The sequence below is a fragment of the Hypomesus transpacificus genome, chromosome 16 (genome assembly GCF_021917145.1).
Source record: "Hypomesus transpacificus isolate Combined female chromosome 16, fHypTra1, whole genome shotgun sequence".
NCBI classification, from domain to species: domain Eukaryota; kingdom Metazoa; phylum Chordata; class Actinopteri; order Osmeriformes; family Osmeridae; genus Hypomesus; species Hypomesus transpacificus.
The window spans coordinates 3,652,021-3,676,762 of NC_061075.1; the positions used below are offsets into that span (position 1 = coordinate 3,652,021).

Sequence of the window (24,742 nt, forward strand, 5' to 3'; positions counted from 1 at the left end):
TCTATTACGTTTATTTGTATATCCAACACACATACTAATAGATCAAATATTTTGATGCAAAGAATGACTTAGAAATCAAACATTGAAATATGTTATTTAATACTTTACGTAAAACGCATATTCTCCCAGTATACTTAACCACTAGAGAAAGCATTAATACCTTTCACACGAATAGTATGAAAGTACATTTTAAAATAAACTCTTGTAACAAAGTCTGTGTCTGTGTCCTTATTATACATCAGCAAACATGTCCATTTTCTCAATAACAATTTAGTATTTTTTTACCTCTACCTACAATACAAAGATTGACTGGCATTTGTTTGGGAAATGTACTATGCCAAATGTCAATTATGAAACAGGAATCCATTGAGGGAATGCTATTAAGAACCTGCAGCAATGATGTTTGGGTTTTTCAACAAATGTTTATATTCTGAATGTAAAAAAGGAAATGACTACGAATTAATGTCAACAAATGTGTTGTTTATTGAACTATCCAAACATTGCAAGAAACAAGTACCATAGATATGTTACGTTACATTTAGGTTATTCCTGTTTATCTTTACAACACTGTATCCTCTGCAATATTTGGATAAAAACATACATTACAAAAGTTAACTTTAAACAAAATGAAACTCTAATAATGAAAACTAGTGGATTGGCACAAACTTGATTGCAAAAAGACAAAGAAAAATCGAGTATAAATCGAGAAGTGAAGTTTCAAAGGACATTTGGATAAAAGAAAAAATGAAAAAAGAAAGAAAAAAGTACAATTGTACAATCCAAATGACTAAATGCCTGTTTAGTGCACATGCTGACAGACAAAGGCGTTTTTGTGGCACAAAGGCAAAACCGTTACCTTTGACAACCAAGAGAGAGAGAGAGAGTGGTGGAGACAGCAAGAGGCTCCAGTGAGAGAAACCAAGGTGTGGGGGGAGGACAATACAAACACTATACTTCGAAGCAACGTTTTTTCATCGTAGCCTACATTTATCCCGCTGTAGGTAGCTAACAATGTGGCCGAAGGGAAAAATCACAGAAACAAGAGACTTGCATAGAAACCATTAAGAATTCCCTGGCTGCATAGACAATGTACACAGAAACCATTTATCAAGTAATATCTGACAAGGATGAGAAACCTTGAATGATGTTAAGGAGACTTAAATCTTCTCCAAACACAATTGAGAGGTTCAACTCAATCAAACCCCTTAACCAGCTTTCCCTTGAGAAGTCAAAAGACATCATGATTCGAGCAGCGCAAGAAAAGAATCCAGCCTTCCATCTGTGTGTGTTCATACATTGAATGTTCGGTTTGTTAAACAATTCTTTGCTCAGTGAATGAAATTGAACAGTACGGGCCACACTGCCACGTGCCACCAGTGGACGCATAAACATGGCTACAGAATATAAAAGGAGACAGCCGCATGCGACAAAGGTGACATATGCTGCCAAGCCAAAGCACAAGAGAAATAATTTGATAATGAGAGTAAACCCAGTATACACAGGAGCTGGTGTGTGTGGTGCATCAGAAGAGGAGTTCACTTATTGACATGGTCAATTTTAATAGCTGACAGGAGAGGTTTTTGGTTTCAGTGAGCACCATCAGTAGACACATTCAGAACTGCACCGACCGCTAACAGACGCTAACGCTAATGCACGGAAGGACTGTTCTGAGGGAAAGTTGTGCAGCTTAGTACAGATGTCCTGTCCTCGAGAGAATATGTTCCAGTGCATATTGCATATAGTTTTGACTCTAGTCCAACACAAACCAGTGGCTGTGTTGAAGCACATTCGGTTGAAGTTGAAGCATGGGAAATGCTAATATTTTTGGATACAGAATCAGAGTACTGTATTATTATTGGAAACACATTACATTTGGGTGTGTTTTCCTTACAAAACTATGATTTTTGTCTAGTGAGGCAACCAAATGTCGCCGGCTTCACTGTTATGGTAGTGACAATACAACCCAGTCAGGCTGGCAAAATTATTTTTGTATTAATACATTTATAAAATACTTATAGAACTGGGGCTTTCCAAACAATGTTATAAGAGTTTCTCTACTGTAGGATACCAACAGTTGCAGAAGTCCAAGAGGATATGGGGAAATGCTGCTGGAAAGTAGTCAGCATTTTGGTTTTGACATTCAGTTGCTAGATTTCTATGACATTCAGATGTAATTTGGGGTAGTTCAAGGTATAACAAAATTGTGCAATGTTTATTTTCATTATGAGATGGTTTGGATATAAAATAATTTCAATCAAAATGCTTTTTCGATCTTTTCAATCTTTTTTTAATCTTAGCCAATGATCAGATTTGCACAGGCTACCATTTTTCCCCTCAGCAGAACATAAAAGTCGCAAAGATTGAACTTATTTTCTCAAACAATACTGGTTGAGATGATACCTATTAATGGACTTCCTTATTAGGGCTGTCACAGACAGATCCTAAATGTAATTGTCTTTTCTGTCTATAGTAGATTTTGGTTTGCATTGTCTATTTCTATCCATGACCATGTTTTCTGACTGGCTATGTGCAGTTCCACATGTTAGGAGTTCCTAGCATCCTCAGATCCATCTTATCGATGTGTAACATTTCCCAGCATTCCATGCAAGGCCCCAAGCTATATTGTATGATTATTTTTCTTCTTGTATCAGTGCAGGGCATTTCAGGGCTGGCAGTGAAGTGTTCTAGCGTGTATTAATACGCTTAAAGTTTATATGACTTTATATTACTGGCACATTTGCCAAAGGCATATAGAATGAACACAGTAATACAATCTGATAAGTGATATTATTTTGTGCCAAGTATTCCGTTAACTGAAATTGCACACATTCCTCTGTAACTACACAGTAGACAAAAGACATATTTAAAACACACACAAGCACACAGTAACCACAGACGTACAGTTGCACATTGCATTCCCCTCTTTGACCTTTTTGGTCTTCCATATTTTTCCCGGGTGCTCTTGAATGACACTTGAGTGGTGCGTCAAGCCGGTTGTCACCTTGACTCGGGGGTGTTTATTTCTGTAGCCTCCATTGTTGTCGCTGCCGCCTTTGTCTTCCAGTCTTTCGGTTGTGAAGTTGTCGTTTTCTGGAGTTGGAGGGTGGGGGGAGATGGCTGTGACTGGCTCTAGCTGCTGGACAGTCGATGATAAAAGTAGACATAGCCCAAGTCTTTTGGAGGCCTTTCCGACAAACACACTTTGTGATCATTGTAAATCACCCACCTACGGAGGCAAAAACAATATATCAGATATTTATATGCACATATTTGTATTTCACATATTTATATGCATTATTAATATGTATGATATTCATATAATGAGTGTATTTTACTGTATCCAACACCAATGATGACACATTCTCCTTTTAATATCCAGCGGCTCACCTTCCCTCCTTTTTGATGTGACATACATAATGACCAGACATTGTGGATGCACCCATGTGACTGATGAAGGCGAAGAGCTCGTAACCTAGAACAAAAACATTAGACCCAGGTCTCACAAAGATAGTCCTACAATAACAAAACATAAACATCGAAACCACGCTCAACTTTCTCTGCTCAACCAAAACTGTGGCCTTGTAGACTAAAGCTACTTGTGTACATTACGTACATATGTATATCTGAATCTGAACTACTATCTTGGATCTGCAAACTGTCGCCAGGAATGGATGAAGCAGTTTTTTTGTCACAAGTGATTAAAGCAAGGTACAAGGTGGTTGGCCCTTGTACCCAACAGCACAGGACATTAGAGAGGCTGACTAGTGAATAGCCCTGACCTCCAGCATTTGCGCTAAGCTAACAGTGCTACCTTCGCGTATTACCTTAACTTAAATACATTAAAACTGCACTTAGACAAAGTTCTGCATATCATTTTTATGTATCTAACTCTTACTGGGAGAGTAGGAAATTACCCAGAACCACCAAATTTCTTTGTATCCCTTCAAAGCTCATGTAGCTGCTAATATATCAGTGGTCGTCTTCAAGGATTCACTCACGTCCAGGCCCATCTTTGATCCGGGGCCCTGACGTGTCCTGGTCTGGAGACATCGTGGAGCCGCTGTGGGAGTTGGCGTTGGAGAAGACGTTGTCGTTGGGCTCTGTGTCGGCTATGTCCGACAGGGCGTCACTCTCCTCCATTTCCGGGTGGGTGAAGATCCAGTCCAGAGCCCGCTCCAGGTTGTTGTTCTGAAGAACAAGCGACGGAAATGTGGCGTCAGAAATAACGAGGTTTCAAATGACAAATGTGTTGGGGGCTTTTTCGGGACGACGAATGGGAAGGAGATGGAAACGGGCTGACCCAGTGTGGTCGTTCACTTTCATGTGTTCAGTCTCCTCAAAATCAACCAACGCTTCACATGCTATAGCTCCACTTGGTACTGAATAAAGCACCATCAACATGAGTCATTTGTCATTCGAAACCTCATAACTCATCCTCAGTCTCAAGAAGCCAGGAGGTGGCCCTGGTAGCGTGGCCAAACCCCCTCATTTAGCCATCGCCTCGAATCCAAAATAAAAGCGTGATTCACAGCGGAGGCCTACGAGGAGAGTATGGGTGGAAGGAGGGTGCGGGCGGGCGGGCGGGCTGAGGGGGGAGGGTGAGACCGCCTGCTTTCCCAGACCATGCCCAGGCAGGCAGGCTGGCAGGCCACGGAGGTTGAACACTACTTCCCTCTGTGGCAGGGGCTACATTTAGATCGCCCACGAGACCCTCCGCTGTTTCACACCTCCAGAGCGGCCTTGGGGGCCCCTTCTGTTTTTCATGAATAAGACGACTTAGGAAGGCTTCGCGTTTCGGAGGCATTACGGACGCTAAGTAAGGATATCCGTGTCAATTTGGGGATGGAAAACTGAAATTGGTGTCTGTTCCGGCTGCGGGGCAGGAATGGGGGCCATCTTTGGAGCTAAAACTCAAGCAGACCATGTGACCTCGACGTCGAAGTATACAATGAGCTTTAGGCAGCACAAAAATGACCCCGGCTTAACTTTTCCGAAATAGAAAATGAAACATCGAAATCCTCCACCCTGGGCTAATCTTCTGTGGTGTTTTCATATCTGTGACACTGCGTGAGTAATGGCCTATCAGAGAACACCATGTCAGGCCGAGACAGAGGCTACTTGGAAACAGTACGTCCAGTAAAACATCTGTAGCCACTGTAGGCATAGAGAAGTGGGGAAGGTTGTAGCATATCAAGGCAGGTCATATGCCAAGTATGTAATGCCTTTACATTCTTTATGAATAATATTAAGATCAACTTTATAGTACATTTAGTCATTTGGCAGACGCTCTTATCCAGAGGTTATAGTACTTTATAACTTTGGACACAAAGACCCTATTCACCAAAACAAGATGGAAAGATCTCCCGATCGTTTACATGCATTCATTTACCAGACGCTTAAATTGTTTCCCAAAACCGCTAAAAGCGAAAGTGGTTGAGCAGTTTACAATCTGAAACCCCCAAACTCTGTCCTCTTATTTCCATGAAGGCGCACACAGAACTCGAGAGGGGTTCCTCTCCAGTGAGAACCGGGACAAGAGAAGGACACTGACCGTGGCCTTCAGGGCCTGGACGGTGTGCCTGCGAGGGAAGCCCATGGAGGTCAGGATGGCGATGCTCTCCTCGGGGGGCTGGCTGTCCAGGGGGGAGGCACCCATGCTGGGGCTGCTGCTGGATGGAAGGGGCTCCAGGACGGTGGGAAGAGCCAGGGGCTCGGCAAAGTCTGGAAGCGGGGAGGGAAAAGAAAAGACGGCCGTGGTGTATATTGACCTTTTTCTCTTTTTCCTTTTTTGGATTTCATGACTTTGCTACAAACGTTTCTTTTTTTTCCTCTATGTAGACACTGGTATCCATTAAAAACCTGTGCACAGCTTTTAAAACTCGGAGCACATTTATATTTCAGCAAAATGGAGACGCTTTGTGACAAAGGGAATACAAGACTATAGGTACAATAGATGCCCCATGCATATAAACACCTAGTCACAAACTGGGATTTCATCTCTTTAAATTCATAATTGTTCGTGTGATACTGGAGACAGTATCACATAAACTCAGACAGAGTTTGAGTACAAATGTTATGTAGCTACAGTGAGTCCACACAACTTATGTGCGACATAAGTAAACGCAAAATTGTGGTTACTGAAAAATAGGTCACTGTATAAATACGCTTACACATGCTCACACACGGTGGCGTGTAAATAAGGTGACGCACACACTTAAAAAATTACAGACCAATGGACCATAAGGGCATGCAATCCACACACGCATACACACACATGCAGTGACAGGTGATGTAATCGCCTGTGCAATGGCACGTTAAAAATGATCATGCATCCGTTAACCACTATTATCATTAACTTTCTGCAAAGACATTACAGACAAGATTTGGCCAATAAATAAGGAACGAGAAACCTTTGCACATGTTGTTTAACTTGTCTGCATCCTTTGTCTTACAACTGAATTTTTGGCACATACTTGAACTGACAGCTCACACTGTGTGCGAGACGAAAAGGCAGTTTAAATTCGAGTTCATCCAACCTCATCCAGTCCATGCGTAGCTATATAACGACGTGTGGAGTACAGTGACAAGGACCATGACTACCACAGACAAGACGTTGCCTTTGCGGTGAGGGCAGCCGGTGGAGTGCGGTGGAGGGAAGGTAAATGAAAGGGTGGAGGTCAAATGAAAAGGTTACCCCTCTACTTACCGTCCTGTTGACTACCGGCGGCGTTATCGGTCTCTGCTACAAATAAAAACGAACGCCATGTGTCGGGTTCCATTTGTTTGTGCGCACGATGATGTGTGACGTGACATGAGACAAATATGTTTATTGCCTGGTTGGTTTTGTTTTCACGACTGATGCAGTGAGGGAGCCGTTTGGGCTGTAAATTACCCATTAAGTGGCGCAAATATACCAGTGCGTATAGAGCTAACCACCAGAATGAACTGACAGCAGCCTCAGGGTGGGACGCCGTCCCCTGACAACATCGAAGCTGTTGTCAGGGAACAGTTGAGACAAATGAGACTCGGTACGTCAAACACACACACACTTCACGCGTCCACACAGTAAACGCAGCTTGCCGCGTTTACTGTGTGAGCTTCACGCGTGCGCTTCTAAGCTCAAGAGGTTGGGAACATGCTGGGCCTGTGCCTTTAACTGTCCATCGGGTCCTTACCAGGCTCCTCCATGTGGGCTATGATCCAGTTGAAGGCCATCTCGGGCCCCATGTTTCCCGTGTAGTACACCGCCTTCCGGCAGGCCTCCAGTGGGAAGCCCATCTCCGCCAGCTGCATGGCCGCCGCCTCGTCTATCTCTGGAGCTAAGGACCGTCCAGAGAAAACAAATACACCATGAACGCACACGTCGAGTGGGCGAATTCAAATCGAGTGGCCTATTTTTTTTTTTGGCCGTGGTGGTCTGTGATGGTCCTCTCTTTGGGCCTCATTAAAAACAGGACAGGAGATGAACTGCCAGGGGAGAGGTTTAGTGAGGGTTTTTTTTTTTTCATCAAACAGAAGTCGAAGAAATTGACAACAGCCCAATCCACTCCTCTGAGCAAAAGTTTTTGCCAGGTTTTGTGGGGCTGGCGCAGCAGCTGCATTTGTTTGCATCATCAGATTTTTACTTCGCCGCGTTTGTCATTAGTCACTGTAACCTAGAATAATGTGTTTTGTGGTTGTAAATCTATAGAAATAGGTTACGTGGACAAGATGGGGTACAGGAGAAACGGCATACTTACAGTCCAGGGAGTTCATGGAGTTATCTGAAAGTAGAGCAAAAAAAGGGTGTCTTTCAATGGCACAAGAGTGACAAGCTCAGGCCCTTATGGCTTGTGATCCATTACAATTAGGTTTCGTCTCACTGAATCAAGGAGAGAATAATACGCGATTCAATTCTGAGGAAAAGCAAGTTTTGTCTAACAATCTAACGTAAGCCAAACCATTTTTCATCCATAACATAATCACGATACGTTGGGTCAGTGAGACTCGTTTTCCCCTCCCTACATTGCTTTGCAGAAAGCACTGACAGACGCGACTGAGGAATCATTTGTAATGTTTTTTTCTACGGTACCAAGGTCTACTCAATCAATAACCAATTTTAAAATAAAGAAATAGCTAATTATTGGGAAATGATGCATTTCCAGAAACATGGGGAAAACCATTTGCTTGATTAACAGAAATCCATTGGAGGTCCTTGTTATTCGGAAAAACAAAACTACGTCGACCATGGCATAATCTATCACATGTATTAGAGGGTACTTGGCAATACATTTTTTAATATAGGATTTATGAGGCTTATCATACGAGTGCTATATAAATCACGTGTATGGAACACAACCATGGTCTCTTGTTGCCCTCTCATTTTAGAGCTGTGATTTACAATCAATTGAAGAAGTGACTCCCCTCTCCTTACATGCTGTTCAGGCCAGAGCAACGTTACCTTGTCAGAGAAATCGGACCGAAGAAAGGTTTTGACAATGACTTGCACACTTTACTCAAGGTTAAAAAGTATCTAATTGTTCCGAGGTTATCCAAACATTGGTTCATTTGTATTCACTTCACGGATAGAAAGGTTACTAAATGATGGTAAAGCTAGCTGAACAACGTCATTTCAAGAAAGCAGCAAATGCCTAATATAGAATTGAGTCCGACGTTAACATCTATTCCGAGTGCCTGAATGTCTTAGACCATGTCTGGCGCCTAAAATATTAAGGGGCGCATAGATGATGTCATTTAGCTTGATTCTCCAACAACAACAGACTCAAAAGGAAGAAAATATGTTTCAATTAGAATATCGTTTGGACAAATCAGTGAAGGAGAAAAGGAAACTAGTCGATAGTTAGAATGACCATGTAAGCACCTAAGTCCACCACATCACTAAATCTTAACACCAGTGGGAGACATGTCCTTCCATGTCACATTGTACTTCATGCAACATGACTGCGATTCATTTGATGTATTTACTTTCATGACTTGCTTTTATTACGGCAAGAGGTCTCTCTGAGACACCCATCTCTTTTTGAGGGAGACCTGCTCCGACTCAATGAAAGCAAAATCATTCAAACAAAGGCCTGCAACCATGCCTTTAAACTGGCCTAAAGGCACCCGTGTATCCAATTGTAAGTCACTCTCGAGATTGTTCCAGGAAAGAGGTCAGAAAAAAAGGTAATTGGAATATCTAGATTGCTGATTTTCCCAATCCTTACGCAACAAAAACGACCTTGAGAGATACCCCACGCCTGCAACCTGGTGTGGTAATCTGTCAAAAGTGCACGAGAGAGATAAAAGAAGGGGGCGTGATGTGATGAACACAACCATAAAGAAGACCGGACTACGTGACTCAAGAGTGCAGTCATGTACTGAAAGGGTAGCTGGAGCAAAGTGCACTGTGACAGTCTGTCAAATGTTTTCAAAAGTGGCCTGAGTATTTCCTCGTAAATAATGTCGACATTACTGGAAGTTCAACTCAACGAAAGCCTCGTAAATTCCAAGAAAGAGATTGGTGCACCTTGGGAGCCAAAGGCATGCATTAGGGTCATTAGCATACAGGTCCAGGTCACATCTTTGAACAGATAAATCAATACCAGCGATAGGAAGAGTGAAGTTGGGCCTAGAATCGATCCCTGTGGGACACCCTTTGTTGTTGTTTAAAGAATTCAGTTGAATCCTTTGATGAATGCATAGTCAGATCTGTTTCCGGCCCTCTGGTCAGTTTGAACGCATAGGCTCATAGTTTCTTCTTCTCAATTGAATAAAAAAATGATACATGTTTTGCAGGCTGTTTTTAGGTAGATGTAAGATTCATATAAGAATGTCTAACATCTAAGTTCTCTTGGCTTTCAACATGTAAAATGTGGAATGTTGTTGAAAGTAAACCCAAGATTAGCTGGCTGTTAATGGGATTATTCACTAAATCGATTGGACGGGGCGAGAAGGTGGCTGGTTGGTCACTGTCAATAAAAACACGATTTATTTTTCAGTAAGCAGCTTTCTGATTTGTATCTGTAATGAGGGCTTGATTTACACTGACTGTTGGGCCATTACGTAGTAGTGAGTAGATTCCATCATTCAAAAGTGTGACCTTTTCCAGAATCTAAACCAGTGGTTCTCAAACCTGTCCTCAGGGACCCCCTGTCCTGCATGTTTAAGATGTTTCCTTACTCCAACACACCTGATTCAAATAAAAGGGTCGTTATCTAGCTCTGTAGAAGCCTGGTAACAAACATGCGTTTGAATCAGGTGTGTTAGAGCAGGGAAACATCTAAAACAAGCAGGACGGGGGGGTCCCTGAGGACCAGGGTTGAGAACCACTGATGGACTTAGAAGCATGACTTAGAAGACTACTGAGCTCATTTGGGATCTCTGAGGTTACCTCGGGTGTCTTCAGGAAGGACGATGGGTGGAGTGAGGTCCGGGAGCACTTCCTCTCCTGACTGCAGACCTGTGGCGCGGAGTCTGGACAGATCCAGGAAGTCTGGGACTTCAATGCCCAGGTCTGAGGAGACATGTGGTCGTGTTACAAGACAGGCAAAAAGATTTGAGGAGAGGGATGAAAAGGCTTTTACAGATGAGCTCGGAGATTCTCTAATGTAAATCTGATCCCGTCACTGGATGAGTCATGAGGAACGGTTTAATGACAGAGGGTGTTCTGGACAGGATTGGAAAGGTTACAGACCGAGCCTTCTTTGAAACTTGCTAAAATAACGTGTACTGTGTGTGATTATGCAAGCGGCCATGCAAAATGCATAAAGAATCGCCTGGAGACTTCAAAAGAATGACAAGGTGAGACCTTAAGATGTTTATACTTTCACGGGCACAAACTTTGACCAACTACTTTGGCTTTTTTTTTTTTTTTCATACTGTTGACAGAGTTGAGCACCTGAAACAAGTGTTTGAAGTGCAAAAGGAAGCAATGACCTACTTTGTATCCCATTTATCATAAATAGTTAACCTTCCTCAGCGCTTCTTGGGGAAGTTTTAAGTCAACTCAGGTGAGGTATTGCACCCTATCTGTCTGAATTCTTGCTGGATTTCAGTACCTCAGTAAATCTCAGTGCCATACTGCCCTCTGCTGGATAGTCACAGAATTGATTGAATATCATCCCAAATTGTAAGTGAAAATAACCTCATTTCTGCACTAAATGCCAAGAAGCACATCTATATAAAATTGAATTGACATTCTTCATATTCTATTAATGCTATAGTATTTAAGACACAAAACTGTGTGTTTATTGCATGCTTTCTCACCTAGCTTCTTCGGAACCCAGTCCACGCCAAATGAGAATTTCTTAATCTGAACAACCAAATATTCTGGGAAGGAGGCAAAGCGGGACGTCCTGGAACGAGATGGGCGACAATTTCAAGCAGGACGAAAAAACAAAGGAGAACAAAAACAAGACAGGCTAAGCGCCGTCGTCGCCGTTTGGAACGTCACGGGGTAGCAGCAGAACATCGGGATTAGATTGTTCCTCACTTGACTCCCGCCGACTTGGCCTGTAGCGCGGAGCTCCAGAAGTCGGGGACGTTGTCGGGCTCTGTGAAGGCCTGCAGGCAGGCTGTGAAGGGAACGCGGGCTCTCACGGGCTCCGGGGGCGGACGCACGTTCTCCTCGGCGTCCTTCCGCTTGGCCTCGTACGCTATGAGCTCCTCTGCGAGACCCAAATGTCAACATGTACAAACAACACACAACATACATGGTATGTCGTCAAGCGAGTGAGACCGTACTTTCCCAAATGCATGCCATCAAGCAAGGTCAAAGATCTGTTTCACTATGGCAACGACAAAAATATGAAAGAATTTGTAAGAGAAAACACTGACAATGCTAATTTGATGACTTAAAAAAAGCAGTTTGAGAACCTGGACGACCTTTACTGTAGACTAACAGTAGACTAAAACAAAGCCCTAAGCACCTGAGATACAATTACAGACCACACCAAGACATGTCAAATATCACAAACAGTTCCTAGTCTCAAGTATGGTAGTCTCATTTAAACCACTCCCGCTTTCTGCGGTATCAAAAACACATTCCCCCTCTCGCTCCCCTGAGCTAATCAATTCTGAGCTCCCAAAGGGCTCCTCGGTGCCCTTTCAGGGGGAGCTCCGGCTGTGGCTCCCCCTGTGGCAGTGCCAGCTGTGCCCGCAGCTCAGGCCCCCCCCCCCCCTCCCCCTCCTCACCTCTGTTGGTGGCTGCCTCAATGGGCACGGGGAGCTGCATGAGGTAGTCTACCCTCTGGGAGTAGCGCACCCTCCGCGACTGGCAGCACTGCACGCGCTCCTCCACCAGGAAGCGGAACACGTCGCTGGGGTTCTCTGAGCCCGAAGAGTTCCTCTAGAGGGGAGGGATGCAGGTGGGGATAAGGGGGGGTTGGGCAAGAGAGCGACAGAGAAAGAGAAATTGAACGGGAGAGAGGTCAATAAGCTCAATCAGTGGCCAGGGGCCAGGGGCCAGCGGTCATTGGGTCCAAGTGTTTCAAGTGTTCCAAGTGTTTATTTGAGGCTAGTGGCTCTGTGATGAACTGGCCAGTCTTGTATGGAGTGTTGATACTGCAGTCTCTATTCTAAGAAGCTACAGAAATACACAAAATATAATTTGACTTCCAACTGCCCGAGTTCAAAGTTGCTATGGGGTTGCTATGACCTCTGCAGTCTCTCTGTCTGACTAGTTCACTTCTAGTCGTGTAGTACATGCTCATGATCAAATCAGGGGCCCTTTTTAATTGGATCTTTGTTACGTTATTTGTGCACTACTGGAAAAAGACCTATACATGGAACATGTTGTCTAAAACAAGGTAAAGTTATAGAACAAATGAGATTTTAAGTAGCCTAGTTATCCAGGGTAAATAAACGGGCCTGTAGTGCGTAGCCAGTGTTTCTTGTCCTGTTTCAAGGACAGGGGAGGAGTGAGGTTTAAGTAGGGTCCCTGTGACTGGGGCAAAATATGAAGCATTGGTTAGCCTGTGTAACAGATAGGGCTGGTCTAAATTTAACCTTGTTGAGAAAGTCACTTCGGACTACAAGTTGTTTGCCAGGACTGGCTGAGGGCTATTTCGTCCCAAAAAAACGAGTCCCTTCTCACAGCTTCTTTCTCCACTCCCACCCCCCTCTTGTCACAAGGCCCGATGACCAGCCTGCCAAAAGTGCAACACATATCAGAGTTCACGAATATTTGGGTTTTCTTTTCTATAATTCTAAGATTTTGATCATTTTAAATGTCTATGTGGTTTTATACATTCATCTGGGTGTTCCAGACAGTTGAAAAGGCACCTGACTGCAGATCAAGAGGTCGCAGGTTCCAAAAAAAAAACTGACCCTCCCCCATACTATACTTCACTTTGGATAAAACCAACTGCTTAATAAAGCCATTTTACATTTTTTCAGCTCCCCACTGCGATCCAGTCTCTCTACTCACCTCCACCTGGTTGATGATATGAAGGAAGAACTCTTGGGCATCCTGTTGTCTGTTGGAGGAGAACTCTGGGTGGCCCTTGCTGACCAAGGCTTTAAACATCCTGGGAGAGATTCCTTTCTGCTGATGCTGATAGGAGAACAGGGAGTTACACACCCACACATAGACGAGACACCAAATAATCAGCAAACATGGCAGACACTCAGGCAAAACAACGCCATCAGATTTAGCCTCGGGCATCCACTTAAGTGCCCACGGATCAACAAACACAAACAACAACAAGCAGGTATGCCGGAAGCTTCACCGCGCTCCCTTTTCCTCAGACAAAACAAGCAGGCAATCTGCAGGTTACCTCAGGGGTCTTTACATTGGCGGTGTTTGGAAAATCTAATTTGCCAACCAGTGTTACTGGAGAGAACAGAGTCTCTGCTGGAATACTTGACAACTGGATGTCGACCAATGGCTGAGCCTCACCGGCAACGACGCAAAACTGCTTATGGTCAAGCAGTTGGTGTATTAAGCAGCGAGATGTCTAGGCAGTGAGAGATGCCAAATGGAACTACATTTTATGAAAATACATTTTAATGATCCTTTAGTGTGTAGCACTCACAAATTATACTATACTTTGAAGAATGACTGCAAACATTGCTGAATATCATTCCACTATCCCCCAGTCTATAACGCAATGGCGTTTCAGCCAGCTGTCTGTGTGTGTCCAAACCTGTCTGTACCCTCAGAGAGGAAATGCAGGACCTCTGGCCAAGCCTATCATTTACTGTGGCTAATAAGGGCTAACAGGAAGTTAGGGGCCTGAAGATATACATGTGGTTGTGTCCCAATAGGCTTTTGGAGCGTCCTTCTCACTGTCTCAATGAAGCATTGAGACAGAGAGCTGTCAAAAGGCCAAAGCCGTGTTGATCTCTACAAACAAAAACTCTGTGAGGTGGTACGATATGAGCCAAAGGCGAAAAAAAGAATGTGTAATAAAATCAAATCATTTCATTTAGGCTACAGTGGATCGTACGGGACATTTAACATGTATTCATTTAATCTATAGGTTTACAAAAATAGGAAGCCTTTTTAACTTTGGTACACTTAATATAATTTCAGTAACAAGCATGAAAATCTTATCACATCCAAAAAAAACAATCCGCTATTAAGACCTTGATTACCAAGTGTGGTCACAGAGGAATTTGAGTTGTTCCCTGGGGACTGTGGCAACAATCTATTTTAGGCACAATGCTAAAGGTCACAGCACAATTAAATCTGACATTGTGTCTCCAAACCTGTAGGCTTCATCTTATGGAGGAGTTTAAAACCAACTGACAACTTAAAAAAATATTCATTTATGGGAGTTTCAGCACCCTATGGATCCTCTATCAGAAAGCTACAAACAGACTATGTATGACAAATGTTACCGGACAACCACAAACTGTGAAGGTTTTGCATCCATTACCAGTAAGTACTTGCATGCTAAACATTACAAACCAAAATACCGTGCTGGACATACCCAGTCTAATACCTTGTGTTCTTCTTTCATCACCTGTTCAATGAGTTCAGATTTCATGGGTGGTTTGGAGAACAGGCCTGAGAGCAGCCCATGGCCCAGTTTGGCCCTGTGAGACAAATCAAAACAGACCTATTATCACCTCACCTTCACGCCGGATGGTACAGGAAGTTAAAGATGACGTTAAGTCAGCCGACTCTGTATTTGAATCCCAGTGAGTTGATGTTTACATGACTCTGAACCGTCGTGTAATAGTCAAGTTAAAGTCAAGTCAAGTTTCTGGGAAAAGTAAATTGATTTACAAATATGGGGGGGTATTGAGCCATAATATAAACAAATCTGTTATACATCAATCACACATGCATGCACTCTGTAGCTGGCTCGAGTTTTAAACAACATCCTGATTTAGTATGACAACCTGCACCAAATAATAAACATCGTTAAGGTCACGATCACATGATCGTCTCACGAGCCCCTTCTCAACATTTTGTGTCTCGATGACCAATATTCATTACCTGCCCAGGGACCTTCTCATGTATCATTTTGGCCAGTGTGTGCGTGTGTGTTTGTATGTTTGTACGTGTGTTTATGGTTCTGAGCATGCTTACTGGTGTATGCAAGTAGCACTTCTCATCATGGTACACGTTATAATCATGTCATGTAATTGTAATATAATGCATTATGAATGTAGGAAGTACTTGCAACACAGCAGCTTTTTTTTGTTTGCTAGTTGTGATACGTTTTGTACAAATTCTTCAACACACCAGGACTAAGTCATGACAGACCTAATTAATGTGCTTAATCAAGACTAGTTGATCAGATAACAGTTGGCGTGAAGTCGCTGAGTGAAGCGCTCACTCAGCGAATCGGTGAAAACCATCCCATGTTGTCATGGGCTGGGGATCGTTAGAGACTCTTGATGTTATGCAATAGGGCGATTATTTACATTTGTGTGGCAAAGTCCTGTGTTGGGTCAAGAGGTGAATAGTCGTATATCCTCTGTAGATTTCCGACGTACCTAAAAATGAGGAGATGTCAAACTTCAGTCATTTGTTGATTTCGAACACTCTGAATTTCTGTGTTTCATAATCCCATTCATAAAAAAGGTATCGACACATTTGATCATCCCAGTCTCCCATTTCAAAACATGCCTCCATGCCTCACACTGCCCAACCCCAGTGCATCGTGGGAACCAGGTACTCACGCTCTCTGGAACTCGGGGATGCTAAAGAGGACCTGCATGACCGTGCTGAGGTAGCAGCTGTTTCCCAGGTTCTTGAAGCCGGTGTAACCTGAACCGTACACGGCCTTAAGCTTCATCCCCGACTCCTGAATCACCTCCCACTCGCTCACTCGCGGCCGCACGTTGGTGTCTGTGTGGTGGCCATTCTCTGGCTGAGAGAGAAACACAGAGCGAGAGAGAGAGAGAGAGAGTGTTCCAAGTGTTTATTTGAGGCTAATGGCTGTGTGATGAACTGGCCAGTCTATGGAATGTTGATACTGCAGTCTCTATTCTAAGAAGCTACAGAAATACACAATATGCAATTTTACTTCTAACTGCCCGAGTTCAAAGTTGCTATGGGGAAAACACACAGACAGAGAGAGAGACAGAGAGAGAGAGAGAGAGAGAGAGAGAGAGAGAGAGAGAGAGAGAGAGAGAGAGAGAGAGAGAGAGAGAGAGAGAGAGAGAGAGAGAGAGAGAGAGAGATGGACACACACAGAGAGAGAGAGAGAGATGGACACAGAGAGAGAGAGAGAGAGAGAGAGAGAGAGAGAGAGAGAGAGAGAGAGAGAGAGAGAGAGAGAGAGAGAGAGAGAGAGAGAGAGAGAAACACACACAGAGAGAGAGAGAGAGAGAGAGAGAGAGAGCTAGAGACAGAAAGGTTTGCATGGTGTCAAAGATCAAAGATACCCAGAATGAATAGGGCACAGGACAATGGGTCCTCTTCATGTGACCATACACTGATTGAGTGGAAGTCAACATACCCGTTGCATCTGCAGCATGTCTATGCCGAAGTGTGACAAGTGTTCTGATATGTGTGGGTCCAGCACTGCCTCTTCTTCATCAAAAGAGTAAATATCTGAGTACAACCAAGTCAAAACAAAACATAAGAAGGATAGTTACAATTTAACACACACAAATGAGCGACAGCTTCAAACGCTGTCGTCTCTTCAATCTGCAAACACCCACCTTCCCCTGACTAAAAAATACAAAACGGTTACAGGCACCCCAAACCAGCTAGCGCCTTTTCCACCCAATTACCTGCTCCATCAGGGGTGATGGTGTGCAGTTTCACCGCGAGAGGGAAGTTGGTTTCTCTGTAGTGTTCCAGGGCATGGCCGTTCCCGCCGCTCCCGTCGAAGAACCATTTCCCACAGAGCACCACTCCGTCGCTCAGGTTCAGCCACAGGTTCTCCCTCAGCTCACATTTCTGACACTTCCATCCACTGACCGGACAGAAGGAAGGACACAAGTCCTAAATGTACTTTCTTATTGAACATTGAACCGCACAAAGACTATTTATTACAGGTTAGAAGGGGGGGGAAATAACTACGCATACAGTATTGTTTGTACATGGAATGGCTGTATTAGCGTGGTGACGGCAGTGTCGCAAACAGCTTAGCTTGTGCTTGCTGTGTGCGACTGAGCACCACCAAACACTGGAGCAGCTGTACATGTGCGTCTGTCTGGGCTGCTGCCTGCTTGGAGCTATAATTGACCGGTTAACCTTCAGAATTATTGCCAGAGCAGCCACATTTACTTCTTATCTCATTTTGCTGGCCTTTCGCCCATAAAGCGTCATACTATGTCAAATTCTATAAATCCTTCATTTTTAGTTTTTGTCTCCCACCGTTCATCGTAGATTGGTGTGTGCAGCACATTCTCAAATACCCTTTTAATCTGAACCGTTACAACTTGTGGTAACACATTAACAGTTGATAATCGAATAGCAAAGAACTCGTAGAGCAATGGAAAACACCCGGAATTTGAGGCGAGACCGGTTTTGCGATTGACAAACAAATAACCAAACGAGAACCCAACTGGAGGTGGACAAGTCTGCTCCCCTGTTAAGTGATCAGGGTTCCGGTGTTGCCTGGTTACCTGGGTGGGATCCTGACTCCGTTGTCCAGCTGTCGGAGACTCCTGGCATGTTTGGACACCTGGATCTCCTCCTCCCAGGAGTCTGGCTCCTGCTTCTTGTAGGCCGAGGCGGCGTTGAGCACGGCGTCGCACGCTATTGTCACCTGGGAGTCAAGAGGGACAAAAGGGCCAGGGGTCTGGTGAATGAAGGCTGTGTCGGACTGTGGGGCTGGGAGAGGTCTGTGTGGCGGACAAGAAGCTGAATGGATTCCAGGAGGTATCCATTTGTAGGGCGTTTATATGAGTTTCCTGTCAGTTGATCTCTACGTGACAAGACTTAACACTCGCTGAGAAATAGTGGCAAAGGGGGACCGCAGAGTCCTTACAGTCAATCCATGCAACAGCAGACAACCAACAAACACAATGCAGTTGACCAAAACACACGCTACTACACACACAAAAGAAAAACCACACGCTGCGCTAAAAGATATCACTACACTAGAGAGGCCAAATAGTATCACGTGACTCTACCTTCATCATGCCTCACAAACACAAACCCCACACACATACACACATACTGTACACAAACAAAAACAGCATGCGCACACACTCACTAACCAGTGCAGGCAACTCCTCAATATTTGGTAAGGGGATCTCGTAGTGGTCTGGGAATATAACAAGCTTGGCTTCGTCTTCATACTCATAATGGTCTCCGTTAAAATCACGATTAAGCTCTAAATCTTTGAGAGAGAAAGCAGACATTACCATGAGACAGTGACTGGTGAGCGCAGCGTTAATACTGGCGGTTGTGGAGGTCGATTGGTCTGTTTCATATACTTGAGCTTTCCGACGCCAAGTGTTGAGTAGAACATACTGTACACCATATAACCAAAGGCTAATAATAATGTTAAGCGTTATAGTGATTTTTTTTTGTTGCAGAACCTCTTAATTCCCATATTGATTTGCTATACACTGATCAACGTAATGTATCAACAAAAAAAAGTCTGTTAGCTTGTTACCTGTAGGGCAACGTTGCACAATTAAAATGGAACAATTGTGATATGTGGGTATCATTTTTTTGTTTGAATAGGAAAAGCTTGTCTTAACACGTGTCGGCTGTGTGAAGTCCTTTGGGTACCAGGCTCAGTACAAACTGATTATTCTGGGATGATTACCAAAAGGTTTTTGCCCAGAAAGCCAGTAACATGGAGCCAAGGACGTCATCCAATCAGGGCTACGGCTCATTAATATGAACGATGGAGGCATACGACCTCTGGAAAAGGAATAAGAACACGCAAATACAACTTTACATAATTTATCTTACTTAAAAAGATGGGTTTCATAGACCTTTGGAATAAAATAAAAAAGTAAACAAAGTCTAAATATGGTGCCTTCTAAAATATGTTTGATAAACTGGGCTAATAGTTAAGATAATGGTGACAGGTGATGTCTTGAGTGTTCGCATTGTTTAAAGGGTTTGTCGAACATTCCCACTATGTTTATTTGATTGTTCTCAAATGGTCCAGAGGAGAGCACCCATCCAATCCCCACGGAACCCTATCGAGCGGCTCTCTGATGTTCAGCTTATGTCTGTCGCCTTTAGCTCCATGATGACGTCTGTGCGGTTGGGGCTAGCTCGTTGATAAGATCATCACTCTCTTATGGAAATGCCAAAGCACTGTGTAGTCCTCTGGTTCCAGTTGTGTCAAAACCCTGATGGGTGGAGGGGGGGCTGTTTTGTTGACAACAAACTAGAACCATCCAGTCCCAACAGGATGGGGTTAGACCTGTTAAGATACTTGGTCACGTCATAACCGCAACGGACAAATTGTTGTACAGCGGAGCGTACTGAGCAGCCTAGCACCCATGTACAGTAGTGGAGGAGGAGGGCTTCATGGAAAAGGAGGTGGTTCTAATCTAGAGGCACGACGGATTGATAGATGGGGACAGTAGTAGGTTGTTAGAACGCCAGTCTGGAAGGTGCTACAGACACCTGAGAGTCTCTCCCGCCTGTGTCATGGCAGCCAGTGGCAACAGCGTGTCATAGGAGGGTGATGGGGGACGGCAGCTGAAGACGACCAAGTGACAGGCCGGGGCGGCCCACTGTAAACCAACCCTCCTATCTGTACTCTAGGCCGGGCATGTGGCACTTTGGATTTAGAACGGTTACTAACGGCAATACAAATATATGAGCTAAATTTAGAACACATGGCAAGGGGCGGGGGGGGGGGGGGGGGGGTAACATGGGGATATGTCGCTTTCATCGGAGTGACTAGGAAGTTAGTGTATGTCTGCTGCAATGCATTTGATTATCATTATTAAGACTACGATCAAAGTATTGGTTATTTTAACCCTCAACATCACATCTTTGGTGCCAGAAAGAAATGTTCTTCTAGTAGAAAAAAAAAGTGTTGACCGACTTCTGCTTGTTTCTGTTTCACTTAATTTTTTTTCCCCCCAAATGATAACATGCTTATTTTTTTTACAATACTGGGCTGTGAAAGAATATTTGAGTTTCCATTCAGGAATGAATCTATATCTGTTTGGTGTAAGAGGCTATTCAGTATCCACCAGAGAGATAGTAATAAGTCCTTTGTGAGGCTTACCTAGAAACACTTTGCCATTTCTTCTTCTGGGAATGGCACCACCTGCGGCACCCGTGGGTTTCTGTAAGGAACAGGAGTAAAAATAGGGTTGATATATACATACGGTAATACATACATATCCGTTTAAGAAATCCCTTTTAGGTTCTCGTATAAATGAACTAAACATTTGAAAATCAGACATAAATGTTTTATATTTCTCACATAAATAAAAATACAAAAGCCCCATTGCAGAATTTTAAACATTTCCCTGCCCTTCAGGGCCAACTGCAATGGAAATGTTTCTAAAAAATACGGTGGGGAAACCCCCTAGCGTGGCCCTGTGACACAGATGACTGCTATGTAGCATCACATGTCTGCAGAGACATATCCAAATGCACACAGTGCAGATTCACCTGTCAAAAAACAGCCAATCCAATCCATCCTAAATCATACAAGAGCATGACCCCCCAGAGGATGTGAAAGATCAAATCAGTAATCATACCACTATTACAAATACGCCCCCAAATGGTGGCAAACTCATTTTTGAATGACTGGAGTACTTATTGAATCCCTGGGATCCAGTACTAATCAGGCAGAGCCCCAGCTATTGTGCAATGGGCGAACAGGAACAGGAACAGGGAACAGGCCAAGAGAGAATGCTGACACACTCTGGGAGCGAGAGGGCTTATGGGAAAACAGCAGACACAGGAGCCGGGAGAATGTGGCCAGCTGTTTCTGGTAGGATCCAGGCATGGAAATAGAACCACTTAGGGGGGGGGGGATGATGGTGGGCTTTGTTTTTGTGTGGTTACTAATGGCATTGCTCCTTGTCAATATGAAGAGAACTATGCATGTATAGGGCAACATCAGAACAAGCAGTTCTGGTTCTAATCCATTCCCAAATCTTGACCATTTGTTTGATGGATTTGGCAAACTGTACATGATGCTGCAGCATCACGGTAGATCTTTATAAAAGCTAAGTTACAATTAACTATTGCCAAAAGAGGTCATATCTCGATTAGTCTTGATTGACAATGAACCTAATTTCCTTGAAGTAGTCACTTGATATTTAATGTGCAGTAACAGTAAGCCATTGACAAGAACAAAGATTTTGAACAATGTTGTAACTGAAGAATTGACATGATGTCTACACATTCCATTGGAGTTTGTATCAGGCCAGATGACAATCGACCCATACATACAAGGTTATGGGTGAAAATGCCTACTCACAATCAAAGCAACTGTCACGAACGGCCTTTACCTACAATCTAGAGTCTGTTACATCTTTGTTATTCGTATAATATTTGAAGAAACTAAATAACAATAAACGGGAGTAAAAAAGAATAGGCGTCAATATAAAATAAGCCATGGGTATGCAAATAATCTAACCTAAGCCCACTTCAATTTAAACAATGCAATGTGGAAATGGCTTCCCCACACCGTGTGACCCCTCACTCACCTCTCTGATGTGTCGTTTAAGGTGCATGTAAACACTCTGTCCAGTTTTGCGGTAATGTCTCTCCACATGTTCTCTTCCGAACCCCAAGAATGTGTTCATGCACACGTACAGGCCCCCCTCAGACTCCTGCGGACACACACAGAAACACACCTGGGTAACAGGAATGGCTATCCAAATTTACAAGGGTTTTGGGAGCGCTTTTGCACATTCTGCTACATAAACGTACTCAGTGTTAGGTATGGATCATTTTAACAACTTAATGCTAGGTTTATCAACCAGGTTCTCTTTACTAATACAGACTAATCATGTGCTTTGCCTGGGCGTGTCATCTCGAAGGTGGTATCCATATGAACTTGGCAAAATATTACAGTTCAATTTTGAGAATAGAAAGAAAACGAGAGGCTGCTGCTGCTGCTACCACCAGGTTAAAATCACAGCACCATCTGTTTCATGACAGATGTCAGAAGGTAAACTCAACGATATCATAGAAGTGAGAAGACCATTATGTGTATAAAGCCATTATACATAATACTCCTTCTGTAACTGCCAGTTGTTTTGAAGTGAAGTTCTCACTACCATAAAATCTCAGATTTTGCTTCTCCCATATGTCCCACAAGTCTTATAGTTATATAACAATATTGATAATTCAGATTCACATCCATACCCATCCTTAACTCACAAGTGAAGACCATCATTAAAGGTGTATACACAGGATACACTCAATAGTAGATTAAGCTATGTCCACAACTACCAACTTCATCTGAATTGAGGGCAAAATAATCTATTACTTTTAGGATGCTGTTAAAGTCAACGGAGGATAGTGATGAACGTTTCTGGCTGTTGGCAAAAGCGACTTCTAGTACATTGCAAAACAGCCTGGTAATAGCTAATTGTCAATCAGCTGTAAAAGTAAGCAATGTGACATGTCATTTTCCAAAAACACATGCCATAACAGAGACTTGGCCTACTGGCCTACAACTTCAGTTCCAACTATGGTGCCGTTTAACGGTGGCTCTGCAGAATTACACCTCTGTCCATACTAACCTGTATCTGCTATTAGAAGTGGGCCTCATAAATATTCTGACAAACCTTTAAGTGGCTCAGAGTGACATACGAGCTTCAACAGCGCTTGGTTAAAAATAAGTTCAGTCTTGATGAACTCCAGACAGCTGAGTCACCTTTAAAATGTTTTTATTAGGATTTAAGATAAGTAAAGTTGTTGAGGCAAAAGTTCCTATTATGTTTCTTTAATTCAGCAGATCAATTGTTGTGTTTGAAGGTCGATTAAGGCTGCATCGAAAGTTTGATCTAGCCATATCAAAATTACAGGGTCGAGTGGTGTCGCTGGAATCAAATGCAAGACCGTATTTCACAAAGTAACCTATGTTGTAAACTCTCACTGGCTAAGTATGCGTGACATATTGTCAAAACTTCCCCAAAATTTAATTTCCAAACATGTTTTCCAATAGGCCACAACATGCCTGTTATGATGAGTCAGACTGAGCACAGATACACTCGAAACACTGTAAAACATGGGTTTTAAACCTCAGACTCAATATCTCGGAAATATGTGAACGTACTTTTGTTTTTGTTTTATTCTAAGAAAAATACAGCCTGTGCAGGTGTTTGTGGTAATGAATTAGGCTACGTTAACAATACACCCCTACTAAGCCATTTAACAAAGGAAAGTCCATTCCACTAGATGTAAACAACCTTAAATTATTTATTTCTCCAGGCTCTCGCTCCAGGGAACGGTGGGTGGCTTTGAACCCAGTAGATCCCACCTCAAAACTGCGTAGCTTTTCACATGTTAGGGCAGCACACGGGATGAGTTAATGGCTTGCGACACAAACGTCTTAATTGCAAGTGGATGAGACACTTACGGGAGAATCGAAGGAAAAGGCACATTCGCTCTTGAAAACCCTGTCTCCTGTTCTGGGGACTCTGACGGTGGGCATATAGGGGACCAGCAGCTCTCCTAGGTCTGTAGCCATCTTCGCATTCCTGCTTCTTGCACCACAATGCTACGAAAGTCACCAGAGCAGGCTGTCAAAGAGATGCTGCTATTTTTAAATCATTCGGTTTCGACATTCCTCCAGCCACGGGGGATGTGACGCGAAAAACACAGCGGATGGAAAACTGTGCATACAACAAACGCTAAAATAATTTCCCCCGAAATAAAATTATTTAGGAATTAAATTTCTGTCTCTTCGAGCTAGCCGGAGATTTCGGAGCTCGAATATTCTGGTTGTATGACGCGCACCGAACGATTTTAAAAGAGGGGTTCCACCCACATAATTTATAAATCCACCCATATACCCAAGGCTTAATATCTCCACTCGTTTTTTTACATCATACAAATTGTGATAATGGTAATGTACACAAAGAAGGGAAAGCCATGCATCTGCAGTAAATTGCAAGGTAGTCTGACATTTCAGAAAACAAATGCAGGACAGATACGTTGATCTTCACAAGTCACGTTTTATTTGATGCCAGGTGACTGTTCTAGACGGAGACAGTACAAGAGTTTTCAACTAATAGTGTTCAACAATATCTCAATTATTTAGAATTATTTTTTCTTTTTGATTGGTTTGTTACTGTCATAATTGAAGAAAAAATATACAATTCTTAACTGATACCTCAATGAATGAGTTAAATAACAATTACATAAAAGTAAACCATTAATTTTCCTAAATTCCATTTA

The 24,742-nt window shown here is 43.2% G+C and overlaps 1 protein-coding gene across 2 annotated transcripts; it reads right to left on the minus strand.

Moving 5' to 3' along the window:
- Window positions 1-447: 447 nt before the first annotated feature.
- On the minus strand, window positions 448-24,263 carry usp13 (ubiquitin specific peptidase 13). 2 transcript variants are annotated; one of them, XM_047037022.1, is made up of 21 exons: window positions 23,922-24,263; window positions 22,039-22,164; window positions 20,601-20,661; window positions 18,613-18,734; window positions 18,016-18,158; window positions 17,176-17,360; window positions 16,899-16,993; window positions 16,117-16,307; window positions 15,859-15,930; window positions 14,928-15,021; window positions 13,409-13,534; window positions 12,175-12,328; window positions 11,474-11,648; window positions 11,248-11,336; window positions 10,373-10,495; window positions 7,740-7,763; window positions 7,176-7,319; window positions 5,552-5,721; window positions 3,999-4,188; window positions 3,388-3,472; window positions 448-3,226 (listed from the first exon to the last, which is right to left on the minus strand). In XM_047037022.1, exons 1-21 carry the CDS (start codon window positions 24,030-24,032, stop codon window positions 3,130-3,132), a joined length of 2,577 nt encoding a protein of 858 aa, XP_046892978.1. In that variant the 5' UTR covers window positions 24,033-24,263; the 3' UTR covers window positions 448-3,129. The 2 variants fall into 2 exon arrangements, with proteins under 2 accessions (XP_046892978.1, XP_046892977.1); XM_047037021.1 differs by having other exon boundaries at window positions 14,916-15,021; window positions 23,922-24,262.
- Between the last annotated feature and the right edge of the window lie 479 nt (window positions 24,264-24,742).

Excerpts from the sequence above, each read along its gene's own strand:
- usp13 (XM_047037021.1), bottom strand. The coding sequence starts at position 24,032 with ATGGCTACAGACCTAGGAGAGCTGCTGGTCCCCTATATGCCCACCGTC. Across the intron at positions 22,165-23,921 it reads CCTTTTCCTTCGATTCTCCC|GAGTCTGAGGGGGGCCTGTA; the intron begins GTAAGTGTCTCA and ends GTGTGTCCGCAG. Across the intron at positions 20,662-22,038 it reads TTAAACGACACATCAGAGAG|AAACCCACGGGTGCCGCAGG; the intron begins GTGAGTGAGGGG and ends TGTTCCTTACAG.